Source organism: Acyrthosiphon pisum, chromosome A1 (genome assembly GCF_005508785.2).
Source record: "Acyrthosiphon pisum isolate AL4f chromosome A1, pea_aphid_22Mar2018_4r6ur, whole genome shotgun sequence".
Classification (NCBI taxonomy): Eukaryota; Metazoa; Arthropoda; class Insecta; order Hemiptera; family Aphididae; genus Acyrthosiphon; species Acyrthosiphon pisum.
This window is the reverse complement of record NC_042494.1, coordinates 60,439,100-60,458,333: the sequence shown is the minus strand read 5'-3', so window position 1 is coordinate 60,458,333 and position 19,234 is coordinate 60,439,100. Positions and strand designations below refer to the sequence as shown.

The window sequence follows — 19,234 nt, the reverse complement described above, 5'->3', positions numbered from 1 at the left end:
TTCAGTTAAATTTTTAATGAAATATATTTATTAGATTTTTTTTTTAAAAAATATCTTGAATATATTATTTTATCGGTAGTTTTGTAAGTTATTCAAGTTTTCAACAGATAGGTTTAAGACATTGGTCGTATGATAGTTAAATGTAGGTAATATGTAATTTTAAAATAATAACGCAGAGTGACACACATTTTATATGAAATTGCATACATAACCACTGCACATACCTAACTAATGAGAGACGTCGAGAATGCATCCGTTTTATTATAAGATTAAATAGCGTGCAATTCCTTAGGATATAATATACAATAAATTAACTGTACGTTTTTCATTTTCCATGTGACGAGGCGATTTATGAGTGAAATTTCACTTAATTTCATAGCAATAAATTTAATAAAGCACATTTATTACGAAGGAATATAAAACAAAAAATGCTTAATAAACCACATAGGTGGTATTTATTTTTTTTAACCGGATAAATAAGTACAAAAATTACTAAAACCCTCTTGTCAATTGTTATATTTTTATGTAAAAATACTGCCATTGTTTAGATAAAACTTTTTTAAATATGTTGTCCTCTACCTAGTGTACTAAAATAAAATACACAACAATATCATAGGACATCAACCATAGTAAAGTAACTATATCTAATAACTTACACTGTTTCATCGTCTCGCACAAGATTGAGAGTAAATATCATTGTTTTGAATAAAATTATAACCACCATGTATTTCAGTGTTTCACTTATGATTAGTTTTCTTCAAAACTTATTATATTTCTAACTTTTAATCATTTGAATTTACTAATCTATTGAACATTTGCAAAACTATTCAAAATACGTAACAACTTTTAAATTCAGAACAAGAAAATAACAAGAAAAGTGGCTTGTAACATAAGTACCAACCCAACCTTCGCACAACACATTTTCAAAGAAATACTCCGGAAAAATCAGGCATCATAAATTTATAATTTCTTTTTTTTTTTGTTATCCAAAAATATTTTTTTTATTTTAGTTTAATTGATAATTGAATTAAATTGATAAAAATATTAGAATCTATCAATGTTTTTGTATGAAATTGATAATTTACTGCTAATTTTTTTAAAAATAATTTTAGATATACCTCATAATGAATATCGAATAATATTACGATATATATTTATATTTATACTATAAGTAGATATGTATTTTTATAAATATTTATTTAAATTTAAAACATAATAAATATCTATAACTACATCAAATAACCTTACCTTTCTGGTATATAAGTGATATTTCACTCCACAAAGGCCTTTGCATTAAACAAATTTACTCCCATCACGTGCAAAAAAACTCACAAAGGGTTAGCGACCACTTGAGGTTCTTCAGTCAAGTAAACGAACTCCAGGTAACCCTCTTAGACGCCTGAAAAGGAACTGATAGTATAGCCAGGACCCTTCTCCAGCTTCAAATTAACACGTTTCAATTCCCTGTCTAGTTTTATTGCGACCTTATAATAATATGTGATGTAATTTGCTTGTTGTATTAATTTTACACGCAGATTGTATGTTATAAATTACACCATTTTTATATGATAAAAAAAAATTATACGAAATAAAGGACCACTTGAAAGCCGTAATATCATTGATTTTCACAATTATATTTGAACTACCTATATTGAAGTCGTTCGAAAAGTATAAATTATTAGAATATAGTTCTCAGAGATTATTCAAAAGTTCATCTGAAAAATAAAACATATTTATTTATTATTAATACACCTACTTCATCACTACGATTATCATTTATTATGAAAAGCCAAATTAAATGTCGGACTTAAACGTGTCACTGCCGCTTTATAAATTGTGTCCACGCCTTATTAATGACGACTGTCGATTAATATTGGTCGACTGAGTTAAGCTCAATTTATTTCTTTTGTATCGTAACAATAATAATAATTACAATAATAAAATAATAGATCAGTAATTCTTGAACGAAGATATTATAAAAGTAATACAAAATATAAATTGATAACACTATATCGACATTACGAAAAAATTAAAACGCAGCGGCGTCCACAAGGAAATATGGAAACAACTGAGTTATCGTTCATGTACACGACATTATATAATATTATACATCCGATGACCATGGGTGTCACATGTGTGTATTGAATGAAAAGCTGATGACGAAGCATTTGTCAAAAGTTAAAAGGGTTGTAGTTTTACATAATGATATTATCATGGTCTTGTCGTTCTTTATGCGCGGTTTCTATCATCGCGAAAAAAAACTAATCGTCGAATGGTGTTGATTGTTGAATACAATCATATAACTTCAAAATAGTAACCAGCGTTCTGCATTAAATATGTAAACAAGACAAAAAATTAATAAAATATATCTAATATATCTCTGTCCATTGGTTTGTTTGCATTTGACGACCCCACAGAGCATGGTCAATTTTGATATCACATCATAAGTGTTCTTCTACAGTATTATATTATTATTTTAGTTACTTATATTGAAGTCTAAGTTAAAAAAAAAAAAAATAATAAATCCAATAATCTGCTCGGCGAGACACATGGAATTAAGTATGAATGACGTAGGTATAGAAATGTCGTAAGACGTGTTTTGCATGCATGTATGTAATATTATAAGCGCACCACACTTGTGGACGTTTGTGCATTTCAAAATTGGGGCAACCAGTATCCGGTATATATTATAATTAATATAATATTGTTTATATTATTGAACCGACGACGTGTTATTGTTTTAGGCGGTTACAGCCGGGCAAAAACAACAACAAACAGTGCGATCAACAGACGCAGATACCCGACGCGGTATCTGCTGGCGCCAGTGACTCGAGGAATTTCCGGTTGAAGACGCTCAGACTTCAGCTGAATATGAACCCGTCGACACTGAATTTGAGGTACTTAAACGTATAATACTATATTATATTATACGGTCAAGCTTAAATTGCCGCAGATCGCTTGACCGTCCACATAATATTATAACTGTTGTAGGTCCGTGTCTCGTAAAAAATGTGTACCCTCGTCTCGGTGGTTAGGAACACATTTTTAGCACACTCGGCCAATAACAATGATCAATACCGTATAATAATACACCTGCCGGCGCATTATTGTACTCATGAAGGGGAAAAAAGAGATCGGTGTTTTTTACCTTTTCAATTTTCTTTTTTTCCGACCACCGACGTAGCCGCAGCACCCTATACAGGTAGGTACCTCTTTTGTCGGAGGACGCATAAAATGTATAATAGGTATCCTGGTCTAGGCGAACGAAAGCTCACGTCCCGTCTCCGCCGGTGGTCGGTTTATGGATTTTTGCGCACTTTTCGTCCGGCGAACGGAGAAAACTGATTTCTACCCTATTGTGAACATCCCGTACACCGGATCAATCAACCCGAGGAAACAGCCCCATCCCCCGACCCCATGCCCGTCCCGTTCTGCCGCACGCAATGAATGGAAAACATTCCGACGTCGGACGAATGGGAGCCATTGAATATTGACGAACTGCATCAGGTTTTTGCCCCCCCCCCCCCCACATGAACCTTTGTTGCCATAGTGTAGGCACCGAGCCACACGGATTACGAGAGGTACCCACACAGAATAATGCGCCGTAATAGCCGCCGAAGAAAACATATTACCCGAACGCTCGGGAAATACAAACGAAACAAACGCGTTGGCGTAAGACGTAGTACATGTACCCGAATCGATGGATTCGATTGCGTTTAATAATATACAATTTAAAAAAAAAACACACACACAGACCACCGTCTGACAGACGGAGAAATGCTCGAAATACGGGTTTTTGTTGTTATTATACGACTTAATTTTTAAAACGCATTATAATATTATTATCCCTTTGGTTATGCAAGTAGACTATACCGCGGTTTTATAACCACCGTCGCGCGATGACCGTTATTTCGTTATTTTCATATTTTATTCTCGAGAATAATATTAGCGAACTTAAATTTAACTAATTGATAAAACCACTATAATCACTATTTCAATGGCGTTACCAATCAGTCCGCAGTTTATTCGAGGTTCGTTTCTGAGCTGAAGTTAAATACGCTACGTTTCGAATACGTTTTCTTTTACAATGTATGTCATATATATGTCATATATATGTCATATTCACGTAAAACTAATAGAATTACAGCATGTAATTATACGATGAACAAAAAAAATGCTCATAAATAATCAAATTACTATTTTAAACGGTTATAATATTAATTTATTGCATTGAATAGTGAATACTATAAATATTAAGAAAATAGTTATTTTACGTCTGACTTATATACAAACAATTCATCTGGATAAAAGTTTTGAAGGAAGCTGTGCTCCATTGTGCGTAGTTTGAAGATTATAATTTTAATTTTATAAACATACCTTTTCTCAAGAAAATGTCTGGTGTTATTAATAATACATGGAATTAAAATTAATTAAAAAATTAAGCTATTTATGATGTGATTTTTTTTTTTACTAAATCTGGAGGATGCCTTAATCGTACCCACTATATTATAAGAGTTGATTGTTATTAATTACATTATAACTCTTATTAAAGTACACCTAATATTTCAACATATTAATTAGGTTTAAATTATATATTTATTAAAGTCAATGATTTAATTTTAAGGTTATTCAATTATTTAGAGTGAAGTAAAAAATAATAAAATAATAAAGGAGCTGAGTAAACCACAGCTGTCTTGACATTTTACCAACAGTTTAATACTGACTAATTTCCAATTTATAAAAATAAGGTAAGAACATTTTTGAATTTTTCATTGCCCCCAAAAATGTTTTCTGAAAAAAAAAACAAATATTCAGCATTACACGACCAAAAGCATAGATCCACCTCAGACTATGAAAACCATTATTTATTAACTAATGAAAAATAAATCAGCCAGAATATTTCAGAGGGGGATAAAATGGTATCTGATCATTTCCGACAAAATATAATATATAGTATATGAATATGTTCTATTTAAGAGTGTCCATTAAACATGTATTCATGAAGATTTAAGTTGAAAATAGGGAGGATTTAAACTTGACCTATTTTTTGCTGTATAATATTAAATTTTTTTTTCTCTAAATTATGCATAATATGTGACCAAGTTTTTGGGTTGTAAAAGTGCTTCAAAAGTTTCACGGAACAACTTCTTCAATTAGAAAAATCGATTTATCGAGTGTATTGGTCCTTTAGCAAAGTAATGTTCCAATTTAGAAATATTATACTGTTTTGAGAAACTATTACAAAATATCGAAAAAGATAGTGACAAAATGTACGATATTTTCCCACTTTGGTAATTTTTTTGTTATTTAAAAATAATTAAACAAAAGACTTGTGTTTGATATAATTGTAAATTCAAATATACATGAAATAATTTTCAAATTAAAGTATCGAATTGCTTACCTAAATATTTAATTGATAAATATTTGTTTGAGTTGTCTGATTTTCACACCTAATATTGGGAAATTAAGATGGCGTCACACACCCACTTTTTGAAAGATTTATATTACAGCAATTTTTAAATACATATTGTGGTATCACCCGTATTGGATAATACGCGGTGAACCAACTATATGCCTTACGTCTGGACACTCTAAGCTAATGAGAAAAATGAAAATGTTTAATATTTTTTTTTTAATATGAATTCAAAGTAACTTACAAGTACTCCCATGTCAGTATCATAGTTAGTTTAGTTTATGCGTAATAATATTACGAGAATATATTATTAATATAGAAAAACTGTTTGCGTGGAAAAGAACCATTTAAGGTGTAGTAGAGGATGTCGGTGAACTATTAATTTTCTCTATCTGAACCACGCGTAGCATATTAAATTCGCGTTCAGCTGATCTAATTTAGTGTTTTTAGCTCTAATAATAATAAAGGGTGAATTTACTATTATCATAATTAACGATAAGAATGAATCTTGGTGAGCTCGCGGACTTAATATGGTATATTTTTAACTTTCATCGAGTTAAAAGCGTTTTAAAATTGTAATATTTCACAAAGTTATAATATAATAACAGACTTCAAAATTAAAATATCAATAAAACTATAGACGGATCATTAGTTGCCTACAGAATATTCTATCTTATTTTTAAGTTTGATAATAGGTGAATTTACTCCAAAATTAAATCTAACATTATAATATTGGATCTTGTGAACACAAATTAGCTATGACGTGGTGATGCGGTTCATAGAAATAAAAACCAAAAACACATCAAAATGTTTTCTTCTTCTGTATCGTATATAAATTTATGATATCGACCATGACTGTAATCTGAGAGGTTCTTTATGCCTTTACATACGAAACGGTTTTCACAAACAATTTATGCTTATTCTCTGTAGGTACAATACCATTCAATCCTGTTTAAATATTATAAATATAATACGATCATATAGTATGTTATTCAACATTTCAAACGGTAATTACATTTTGTCTTCATCACAAGTGAGTCTGAAAATAGTAACTAACATTACGTTTTACAACCGTCAAAAAATATGGTTTTAAATTAATTTAAATTGCACAATAATCATATTTATTTTAATTAGAAGGCATTTGTAGTTTCAGACTAAAATTACATTTTAAGTACAATAATGTTACGTGAATAATTATTATTGTAATATTCCTTACTGTATAATTTCATACATTTCTCAAATCTTTAACTATTGAATAATTTCACGAAAAAATTACGATTTTAAATCCCACTAATTTTATAAATACCTGCATAATATTATAAATTATTATAGTAATTAGTAATTCAACTCAGATCCATTTTTTTTATCGACGATAATTTTCAGCTTATTACTGTTTTAACATTATTAGGTACCTATTTATAAAATGGGCATCACTATAGCGATCTCTGTATCATATTATGTACCTACTTACCTACAACCTTTTATTATTAATACTTCTTTTGATAGTTTATTAGTTACCCAATGTTAGTTATAACCTACGATATGAGTGTCAGTGTGTCACACAATTTATGATGAGTAATACGATAACGATGGCGTATCGAATAAAATAACGTGTCCTTGGTCTTAGATAATGTAAGACAAAATAATATACACGTAACCTATTCAAGTGTATGGCACTTAATTGTTGTTATTAGTTATATATTTAACGTATCCTCCATTATTTGGAAAATATCCATCGACCATTTTATTATACGAAAGGCCATTTAATAACCTTAACCATATCCCTACATAATACATATAAATATAATGAATACATTGTCATAATGCAATTTGGATATAACTATATAATACTTTCGACATTTTAAATTCGTGAAATATTAGAAAATAATATATGGACTATACGTCTTAGTGCAGCTTTGGTATTTAATATTTTCTTAATGTTAATTTCCGGGAACACGAAATTATGGATGCTGCGTGCACAACCTTTATACGTCTTGGGAGATTAGTTTTAAATAATTTAATTTTAGTGTAATAATTAGTGTCTACTAATAGCGACTATATAATATATGAGAGAAATTGTTTTTATAATACTATTAGTATAATATTATAATATACATATGCTTTGATTAAGTTAATCGCTTTAATAAAACGGTTTTTAATCAATTTATCTTGTGTGTATATAACATTGTAATCTATATAATAGATAGTTATTGTCATCTATGAAGGATAGTTTATTATATATATTTTGAGCAAATTAATTTGTTCATAATGAGTAATGACTGAAAACTATTGTTTCGAGGTACACACTATACATAATAATATGTCCATATAGTAATTGAATTACAAATGACAAAGTCGTTTATTTAGTTGAAAAGTATGTATAAATTATTATACTCAATTGCTCCAACAGCTATGTGTGAGATATAAAATGTGTACAGTCTGAAGTGGAATTAAAAAAACTCGTTAGACGCTGCAATCAAATAAATGAATTTAGTTATTATATTAAGTGTATTGAAAATTGTATTTCATCACATTCCACTAACAAGTTATTTATTACTGGATATCATTGAATTATGATAGTATAATAATTATATGTATGTATAGGTATAGAATAATCCTATAAAAATCCTATTAAATAAATTACAATGAATTCTCCAAAAATATTATTTTCAAATAGATTTTTGTCGTGTATTGAAAAGTATTATATAAACGCCTTTTTATAACGAATAAAGACTATAAGCCTTTTGGGGTACTCCTCACCACAAAAATAAAAAAAAATGATATGAATTTTTAATATTATAGTATGGAGTATGGACAAATGCCTGGTTTTCAATTACAGATTTTTCATAAATAGAGACGATTTTATACCTTATCATGATCAAATATGTGTCCAGATATTTAAAACGTACCTATATAATTATTTTATATGTACGGTTACTCCGACTCAATTGCAAATTGTATGATAGTCAATGAAATATTGCCATCAGGTATATAAAAAAGGGATAAAATTCCATTTTCCAAAGTTATTTGCAGCGTAGGTAGATATATAGTAGATACTCATAAACACAAATAATATATTAATTATAATTTAATATTTTAAAAGTGAATAAATATGCAATTAATTATTATATTATTATCAGTATTGTTATATATTCTGTCAAAAAAACACATATTGTATGTTCGTGATTTTCTTTTTTTTTTAATATTATCATTATTATTCCTTTTATTTATACTATTGTTAGGCGAACTCACAAAAAACAAAAAAAAAATTATATCATATTTTTTACCTGCTGTTATAATGATATGAGCGTCATTACAGATTTCTCGCCAACCGACAGAAGCGCCAAAGCCTGGCGGCCGCCAACGCCGTTAGAACCGAACAAAAGGCCAGCAAAGTGTTGGGAGTGGTGTTCTTCACGTTCGTGTTATGCTGGTCACCATTCTTCCTGCTGAACATCGTGTTCGCCGTCTGCCCAAAGGAAAGCTGCCCGGTACCCGACCACGTTACCGAGGTGTGCCTCTGGTTGGGATACGTGTCTTCGACGATAAACCCGATCATCTACACGATATTTAACAAGACATTTAGAGCCGCGTTTATCAGGTGATTTGAATAATATATGTCTATATAACGAACGGTCCGAAATTAATTACAGGTGGTCAGCGCGACAGTGTCTGAGTTTCGAGTAGGTAAATGTGTTGTTACGATATTAGGTAGGTACTGTATACCAGTGACGAGCTCAGATTTTTTTTTAAAGGGGGGATATGAGTTTTTTTGCTATCCTCAGACCACGTTATAAATAAAGTAATCAAATATTATACTTTCATTGTTCCATCATAATATATATTTTATAAAAGAAAAAGGTGGTGAGATATGGTATAATATGACACCTTCACCCCCACCCCCGCACTAGCACACCCCGCTGGGTGCGACAAAATTGGTTGTCTACTTGTTTGCGCATTCGCCGACGGTTTTCAGTGCTATAATTTCGTATGATATTAAAAACTATAATAACGATGGGTAGGAACTAAAAGGAAAAATACGAAAAAATACTGAGGTTAAAATATTGCGGACAATTATTGATTAGAACCGTAGTGGCTTGAGGTAGGTTTCATTCCGACGGATTATTGAAACGGGTTGGTCCAGAATATTGCGGTACTGTAATTAAATTTATGATCGGCCGAGCAGTGTTCTTGGAACTTTCCAATTAAAAAAACTAACGTAATATAAATAAAGTTTCCATTGTGTATTTAAAAAACAGTGTAATTCTTATTTCAGATTTGTCTGACAAAAATATAGCACGATGACAAATGATTTTTACTGCCGCTAAATATTATTGAATACGATCGATCAGGGGTGGGTACATTTCGAAAAACTTCGAGGACATTGCTGTTATAGAAAACTATATTATTTATTACTTTATTTTCCCGTACAAAAAAAACATCACGTCCAAATCCAAATTATTGTGGTCTTACGTAAGGATAATTTGAAGTTTATTATCTGACTATAGTGGCTGCAGCTGATAACTCGTGAATTATCGCATCACCTTTCTACTCATCTCGCAGACTTTTCTAATCCGCACGAATAGGAAAAAGTAAAACTATTTCGTGCTCGTGTTCGCCGATATCGTTTACGAGGCGATTTACACAACAACGGCAATTAATATTTTGCTATGAACTATGAAATCCAAACATACGTAATCGGTTATAAAAATTATAAAACACCTAAAAAAAAAATTCCGGAACAAGGTAAAATGTATAGAGATATATAATATATTGTTGTATAATTACTGCAATAACAATAGTGGTATAACAATAAAACGTAACGTTAAAATGATAATGACGAAACAAATTACGTTCGACGTGCTGGCGGTGTTCTCGCGCGCATTATGATTGTAGGTATAGCTGTTTTGGGTCGGGGAACATATTATATTATGTACTGTGTAAAGGTAATTTAGTGAGAGCCTTTTAATTATTATTTTAACTATATTCGGGGAACTACAGGAAATATAGTCTATATAATATTATGTTCTTGTTGATATACATTTATTATATTACACCTAATCAACATTAAATATTATACAGTGTTTCGAAATCCTATAAACGCCACTGGTTTTAACATGAGTTTAATAGAATAAACTGTAGTTTTCAATAGTATTATTATTTCCATGATTCAGGGATTTATTACGTGGGCATTAAATATTCATACAATCAAAGCTAATACTTAAAATGTTATAACTTTATAATATATAGTAATATATTATAGTTATCGAAAATCAACTTCAAGTTTAAGTATCAAATGCAATAACTCAGCTTTTTCTGGATAATTTGAGTGATATTTTGTACAGTAAAATCATGTTTCTAGGTACTATAGCTTTCAAGTTTATACAGTTAAAATAATTTATTATTTAGTTATTTTTCATTTAATAACATTGTACCTATACAATAATTTTAAATACAATTAATATACTGTTGAATTCCTTGATTTAAAAATGCATTTGACACTGACGTGAAATTGCCCAATTCTTTACAGTTAGTATACAATAACAGGAAATCGTACAATGCATTTTAACATAGATGTAGGTATGTTTTTGAGATGGGTACTTACAACTCTTTTTTCTAACTGATTTTCACGAACACAATTTTGTAACGCTTTGTTTATTGTCATAAAAATGCAAATATAAAAAAAAATTAAATTAAATTCCTAACAAAATGCTATTATAATATAGTATTATATATTTTTCCACGGCAGAACTATACCCAAAACATTATAATAAAAATATGTCTATGATTCTTCAGTTTTCCTTGCAGAGGAAAAGTATCTAGTAGCACGCTACTTATAATTTTAAAAAAATATTAAGTAATATTATATTTTAAACATTTAATTAAAAAATAAATAAATATTTGAGTTAAATTATGTAAACTGTTTATAGTAGCTTTAAACTTTTTCAGTTAAAAATATATTTTATTTAAGGTATCATTTTATAACTTAACGTTCTCATAGCGTTTACCTAACTCAATACTAACTGAAGTCAGTCGTTTTTCATTAAGTTTCCAAACCTCGTATTTACCTATTATTTAACGAACCTGTACTCGCGTTGCCTTTGGATCGGCACTTGACTGACCGATAATTTTGAGTTGCCGTGTCGTTCGATTCAAATCGGTATTTATTGTTTCTACCGCGATCCGTCTGTTTCAGGTTGCTCAAATGCCGATGTCACAAGACCAGACCTCACCGGTACAGATCGGTGACGGACAACCGACACTCCGCGCTGATAAGCACTCCATCTGGGGCGGCCGCCGGAGCCGCCACTGTGCCGTTATCACTGTCGCTGCAGTCCACGCCACTGACCACGTCGCCGCCCGTGAACGACACCGCCACCACTACCTTCGCCGCCACTGCCGTCGCCGCCATGGCCGCCGCAGCTGCGTCTAAGAAGACGACGTCTACTCCCGAGTACCTAGACTCGTTTCTCGTCCAAGAATGCCCAGAGGACACGGCCAAATATTGATCCCGAGCGGGATCAGGTGGTCGTTTCCGCTCAGACTACGTCGTCTGGAAACATGAAAACATACGAGTGTAATATTATGTTGTTGTTATTGTTATTTTTATTATTATGTTATCATAATATTATAACGATAATAGGTAATGTTATAGATCTCATAATATTATATTATTATGTCCGATCATACCGAGTTGTTTCGCATAAGACGTACGTATACACCTCATTATGGTTACATAAAATTATAAAGGTCGTGTCGTCCAAGGAATTTGCAAGTGTAATATTAACTCGCTATGATATTATGTTAGAACTTTTGTTGCAATCAATATTTCAATTTTTTGTTTGCAATACTAAATAAAAATTTTAATTCTTCCTACGTTGATTATAACAAATGTTATCGCATAGTTGGTTCATATTACATTTGTTGGTTGATTCCTTCATTTACACCCTGCAGCTGTATATGTGTGTGCAGAGTGTCACTTCCGGATTTACTTTCGCCGATGTTCCCCACTGAAATCGTTGTAATATGTAAAACCAGAGTCATTATAATATATTATTATTATCATATTAATAGACATATCACAATATGCGTCCACTCTTTCTTCCTTTCTTTCCTCCTTCTCCCCTCACTTACTCACCCGCTCCATGTCCGTGCTCTCACACTCCCGAAGGCACCTATACACACGCATTCATATCTACGCCTTTTCGTGTAATGTAAATCGGGGGTTCATTTCACGCGCAGGAAATAATAATGACCGTTGACGATGGAGAGGGTCAATCAATCTTTATGAATACCCATCTCGTAGGAAAAAAAGCAAACGCACCGGAGACCGGAAAGTAATATTATGTGAATTATCGCACCTCTCGAGTGGATGAAAAAATAATAATAAGGGTGCATTGCGGTTTTTAGTCGTTGAATTGATGAGCAATCCGAAAATTACATATTTGCGAAAAATCTGAGTAGGTATACGATATCGGTATAACGAGTCCCGTAAGTTAGGCAGGAGAAACGGGAGCTCGACGAATAATTCTTCGCATAAAAAAATATTATATTATTATTATCATTATTACTTACACGTGCAAAATATTATATCGGTGTGTTTTTCATTTTTATTTTCGTTATTTCATGTCAAATCTATAGTATTTCGTAGGTATAGATAATAATATTATAGGTACGCGTTAAGAATATTTTAGCACGATTTAGGGGTATACCAAAGATTAAGATGTTAATAATATTATTCTTACTATTGTATATTTTTAATAAAATGTACCGGAAGTAGGTAGTTATTGTTACATCAACACCGTTGTTCATCAAACTGATTTACTGAATTTATATAGTTAATAGTTAGTTTAATAGTTAACAATTTATAGTTGTACAATAAATAGTGTTGTTAAGCACCTATAGTGCTTTTAGAAATAGTTATAGATTAGCTATCATTTTTAATTTCTTTTATATACATTTTTTTTTTTTTTGATAAAATATATATACCTGCAGTGTGTTTTTAATGTCTTAAGTTACGTTCAAATTAATTTATGTTTGTTATTCGAAGATTTGTATCATATAATATGTGCGTGGAAATGTAGCTATTTATTCGTTTTAAATCTAAAAACATATTATAGTTAATAGTATTCATATAATACAAGAGTTATTATATATAAAAAAAATAATAATAATCATGTCATTATTATTTAAAACTCATACTGTTTCGATTTTAAAAAATAATTCATAAATTATTATATTATAACAAATGTAAAAGTGTTCATGAAAGTTTAAGAATAAATAAAACCATAAAACAAAATTAACGTAGCTTATTTTATATACTCAACCCCAGAAAAATTAGGAACCCTGTTATTGATAATTTAAATTATATAAATAACTGCTGATCCCGTGCACTTCGTTTCCCGTTAAATGTACCAACTCTATATGACTCAAACTTTGTTCAATTCGTTCTTAAATATTCGGTGTAGGGTGTTTTTTTTTCTGTTGTCTTGAATAAGAGTTTTAATCCGCAGCAGTATATTATCAGTTAGGCAATCTACCTGTGGTAGATCGCGGACCCCGTGCTGTTTGTACAGAATTTTATAATTTAACTCTAAAGTATCAAAGTTATATCAAGTATGTCACTGAACTCCTCCTAAACGGCTGGACTAATTGTGAATACCGAGTCTTTCGACCAATATTTATTCCTCGTCCACGAATACGAGGCATTGTTTTATGTACGTAACTTATATGCGAGTATAATACGCTCAATATTTACGGAATTGCGATACATATAATATCAAGACACAGCGTAAAAAAAAATTAAATGCATTGAATGAATATGACAACCAATAATTATTATTATAATAACTTTAAAACCCATGGTAATACATACAATATTTTATAAACAAAAAATGTCCACCGTAAATCTCTAAACCCTTGTTTGAGCACGACGTTTACATTTTACCACAGACAATTTACATTTTACCATAGACCATAGACCATATACAACATTCCATTGTTTTTGAGTGATGTAAAATAAGTGATTATTATTATTATTATTACTATAGTTATTTGTTATGACATAGATATTTTTTAATATTTAAATATTATAATAAAATAATAATACAAATCAACAACATGTCAGAGTACCCAATAGCAACCAATATATTATATAATACATTGTTGCGCCACTGTTTCACTTTTCCAGATTTCCTTCTTTTCCTGTGGATTTTCTTAAATTTTTCTCTCCGTAAGAACCATCCTCGTACTTCAAGGAATATTATAAGAAAAGAATTAGCGAAATCGGTTCTGCTGCTCTCGAGATTTGCGCTTAGCAACACATTCAACGATTTATTTTTATATTGTAGATTTACGAAGTATTTCTTATTGGCTCTAAATTTTATCCAAACCTATGTCGGGACTTAGATACTATATTATACGCACCATTAATACTACCAATATTTGTGTATTATATCCAAAATCTGTAAAAACTCACCGTTTTCCCGAAACCTGAAATCGTTTTATTGAAATTGTAACTAAACGGATTAAAAACGGTTTTTTTTAAAATATAAACTGTTAAAACCGTAGTTCTTGTTTTCGAGATTAAATTTTCAACTATAATGTTAATAATATTATATGAAGCTATATTAGTGATTGGAATGATTCGTTGCATTTTCGAAAGTGGTTTTTATGTAATTCACAATAATATTGGCTGTTCCGTAGAAGTCCAGGGACGTAAATCCGGGAAATAATTGTTTAACGTTGCTACGCGCGACTATGCTTCGGTTGTTCAGGCGAAATTTGTAAATTCTACATTGTGAACAAAATGTTGACGTTATTTATTTTATTCGATTCAATCGAATAGTATTTTTACTCAGTTTTTATTGATTTTATACCTTTTGAAATTGGTTTGATGTTTACGCCGTATGATTTTCGTTTCGAAACCACATACTATCATAATCATTAAATAATAATAAATATATGTTATTATTATGAATAGAAGTATTATATTTAAAAAACATAGTGTACAATATCGGTCAAATGTACTCATTAAAGAGGCTTGATTTTGAGGACAGCTTTGATGGAGTTGGATCACTTGTAACACAATGCTATGTGACTGGTACTTACTGTATGTATACCTACACACAGTTTTAATCAAACACCACGAACGAGTGGTATAAACACTTCATCGTGTACCGGTCGATAATATTATATATTTCTGTAGGCTTGATAAAAAAAAAAAAAGTATACGTTATATTTATATAATTTATTTATATTTATACCTCAAACGGATTGATTACCTTAAACAAATTTCGTTAACACGCCACTGGTACGATATTTAAGGCCATTTCGAAGTACACGCAATTTTATTCATTTTCGGAATTGATGTTTCAAAACCACTAGAGTTATTCTGATAATTCCAGTCGAACTGGTATGCTAATTTTTTTCTTTCTTTATAAAACGTGTAATGGTTGACAATACTTTATTTTTATACTAGGTACGTACTGTTTCTATCACCATATTAGATTATATATTAATATACAATAATATTACAAATGTATTGTTAAATGTGGATTTAAATCTCGCAAACATGTGTCTTTTAGTTACCAAAGTCGGCTGTAGTTTCGTTTTTCTATTTCTATTATTATATTTCGTTCAATGTAAATTGCATATAATATTTTAACGTTATATGTAGTGAAATATATCTATCATGTCTCATGTCTAGAAATAAAATCAGATTTGGAAAAAATTGATTAACTTATACCTAATTCATATTCCCGTGCGCGTGTTTGTAATTTTCCAGCTAAAAAATTGCGTGAACAATTTTAATCGATCAGAATTTTACGAACCACAATGTATAATAATTTGACAGAGGTAATATATATTATTTTTACTGTATATACGATTTTAATTTTAAAATTCAAGAAAGAAATATTTTAAACGAAAAGAGTTTTTATGATTTGAGGGTATTTTCAAATGGTCAGAAAAGTATAAAAAGTATTACTCCCATTATTAATATCAATGAATATTCAATAAATCTTAACCTAATCTATACAGTCAATATTGATACTAAGATACTAAGTTATACAAGTTAAAGCAGTTAAAATGTATTATGAAATAAAATCTATCATTACAATAATTATTATTATTACAAACAAATAACACATTTTTAAATAATGCTGAATAAATTTATATTAAACCTAATTATTTTTTTTATAATTGTTAGTTGTTGATTAAAATGATAAAACACTTGGATATTTTATATAATAAATCAGAAGTTGGCAACCTGTTTCGTGTCATGACTCATGGACCAAAAAATAAGTATACACTTTGCACGGCCTACAGCTAGAATATACCTACCTTATTTTTTTTTTTAAACAAAAATGTATTGTCATATAAATTGTTGTTTATTTGAGTTCATAACTGTTAGGTATATGAATTCAATAAGGTATTTACAAACAAACAACGGGTACACAATGTATTTTTTACACAAACTATACATTTTACTCGCGGGTCACATATTATACAATAATTGCTGCGAAGTCCGCGGATTTCCGGCCCCTGTGCTAAATTATAGTCGATATCGATTGTACCTCATCATTCAGAATAGGTTATTGTAATAAATATTTTAAATTTGAAGTCAATTAGAAATCATAGAATATTATGTACAAAGATGTCGGTTTATATTTATATTACTATGAGTAATTTATTTTTCAAAAGTCTACTAAAAATAATTGGATGAATTAATTATCGAACTCTAAAAAAATCGCATTACCATAAAAAATTGTAATAATATAATATATTATACATATAGTTCACACCGCTAATTTTAAGTTATACAATAGTATTATAATATCAATTTAATCAGCTCTCTGTGTCTCCATTAACAGAACTTTGAATATTGCAACTATGTTGTTCAGTAAAATCATACTATCGTGAACATTTATACATTTTTATATACAATTTATTTGCATATTATCTATATAAAAATATAATTTAATCATCTGTACCTATAAAGATAAAGTGTTCATAGTTTATCTTTATCTTTATAAAAATACCTTGGTTGAACACTATCCACTGGTCAAAGCAATAATTTATTTTATTTATGAAAAATAATATTCTGTGAAATTGTTTAATACAATTTAGACTTGGCGATTACAATTTAGTACTAATTACAATAGTTTCTTGTACCTAAATGTTATCAATTTAAAAATTGGGAATTTTGATTTTGATGCTGACTCGCCTGAGCATATTTGCGGAATTCGAAGATATTTTTTACTGTTCCAGTACTGTCTTGAGCAATTTAAAATCAAATTCGACTTGATACATTTTTTAAAAGTAAGCAACAAGTTCTACGAGTTGTTTATCCTTCAACCTGATGATTTCTTATCAATTATCATAATTCATAATAACTGATAGGAAGTCCAACTTTATACCGGAACAGTAAGTCAGTAAGTGAACTATACATAAACGCAATTGTAGACACATGGTATTTTATTTCATTTTCAATCATATAAACATTATTTATTGTTAAATATTTGAAATAAAAACCGTTTTGCTGTTTGTATATTTTGGCTTATCTTACCCGATTAACCGGATGGTAAGTTCCGGTTCCGGGGTGTTTGGTGTAATTCCGGGACGTACCTAAGCCAATGCCAACATTATTTCAAAAATGATTAGAATTTCATATTACCATTAAATTCAAAAACATTGAATAAAACAATACTATAATATTATATTTCTTTGCCCATACAAAAATGTTATATAAGTTGGTTTAGTAAATAGGTAATATTTATAAATATAATAGTATGATTGGAATAAATGTTAATTTGATATATCCGTCATTCAGACAAAATAAGAATAGTACCTATTCAAAAAATATTTTAAAAGAAATTTTATTTAAGTGTGAACTATGTCTGAGATTAACAGCTTTAATTTTTAAAGTTCCCATTAAATGATCCTGAAAATCATATATTTGATAATTTTATATTTATGTATATTTTCAAATATTTTCAATTTATTTTGGTTCCACACGATTAATTGATACAATTGATCGTTTTACATTGAGAGTTCAAATTTGTTGTTATAAATTATAATTATAATTTATTGTAGTGTAATGTTCTAGTCATTAAATTGTAATACTTATACCTACATATATTAAGTTTATATTCAATGACATTTAAATTAATTGATAGGTACCTACATAAATAATTAGAAAGTAGAAAAACAATATAAATCTTGGATCTTTTCCGTTTATTCACTGCCAATACTTTTTTTGTCGTTAGTAGCTGTTGGTAGGTATATCCCACTGTTTTTTAATCCGTGATTTTATTTTGATCCAAGAACTCTCAATGGTATTAGTGTGAGCCAAAGTGTTAGTTACGTATACCATGTTAGTGATGCCCGCGTTGCCACTCGCTCGCTGCGCTGTGCTCGGATAAAAAATCTAAAATATCCTTCGACTTGCTATATGTAACAACACCTCGAGTTGGTCACAGAGTAACCGTCGTATATCGACTGTGGCACTTTTAAGACGTATTTTATAGGTACGTGTTATACGTATACCACTATTTAAATGGAATAGTCGTTAATAAATTAAGGTCGTTATTAAGAGTGGATATACGGCAGTTAACCTGTGACCAACTTGAGGTGGCGTTGCATAGCAAGTCGAAGGATATTTTAGATTTTTTTTAAGAGCGCAGCGCAGCGAGCAAGTGGCGACGTGGGAATCACTGACGTGGTATACCTACGTATAACGGTAATAAATTAACGGAAAACCAACAAAAAAAGTGGTGATAGTGGAAAAGGTCCTAAATATTTTATTTTCAAAGTAACATC

General features: G+C 29.9%; 1 protein-coding gene across 1 annotated transcript in view; it reads left to right on the top strand.

Annotated features, from left to right (window-relative positions):
- The window catches only part of LOC100168249 (5-hydroxytryptamine receptor 2B), a 106,252-nt gene extending 92,545 nt beyond the window's left edge, over positions 1-13,707 (top strand). The window contains exons 6-8 of the mRNA XM_001947518.5: positions 2,745-2,897; positions 8,733-9,014; positions 11,610-13,707. Coding sequence (XP_001947553.2) covers positions 2,745-2,897; positions 8,733-9,014; positions 11,610-11,922 — 748 coding nt within the window. The 3' untranslated portion in view covers positions 11,923-13,707. The remainder of the gene's footprint in view (positions 1-2,744; positions 2,898-8,732; positions 9,015-11,609) is intronic.
- The last annotated feature ends 5,527 nt before the right edge of the window (positions 13,708-19,234 follow it).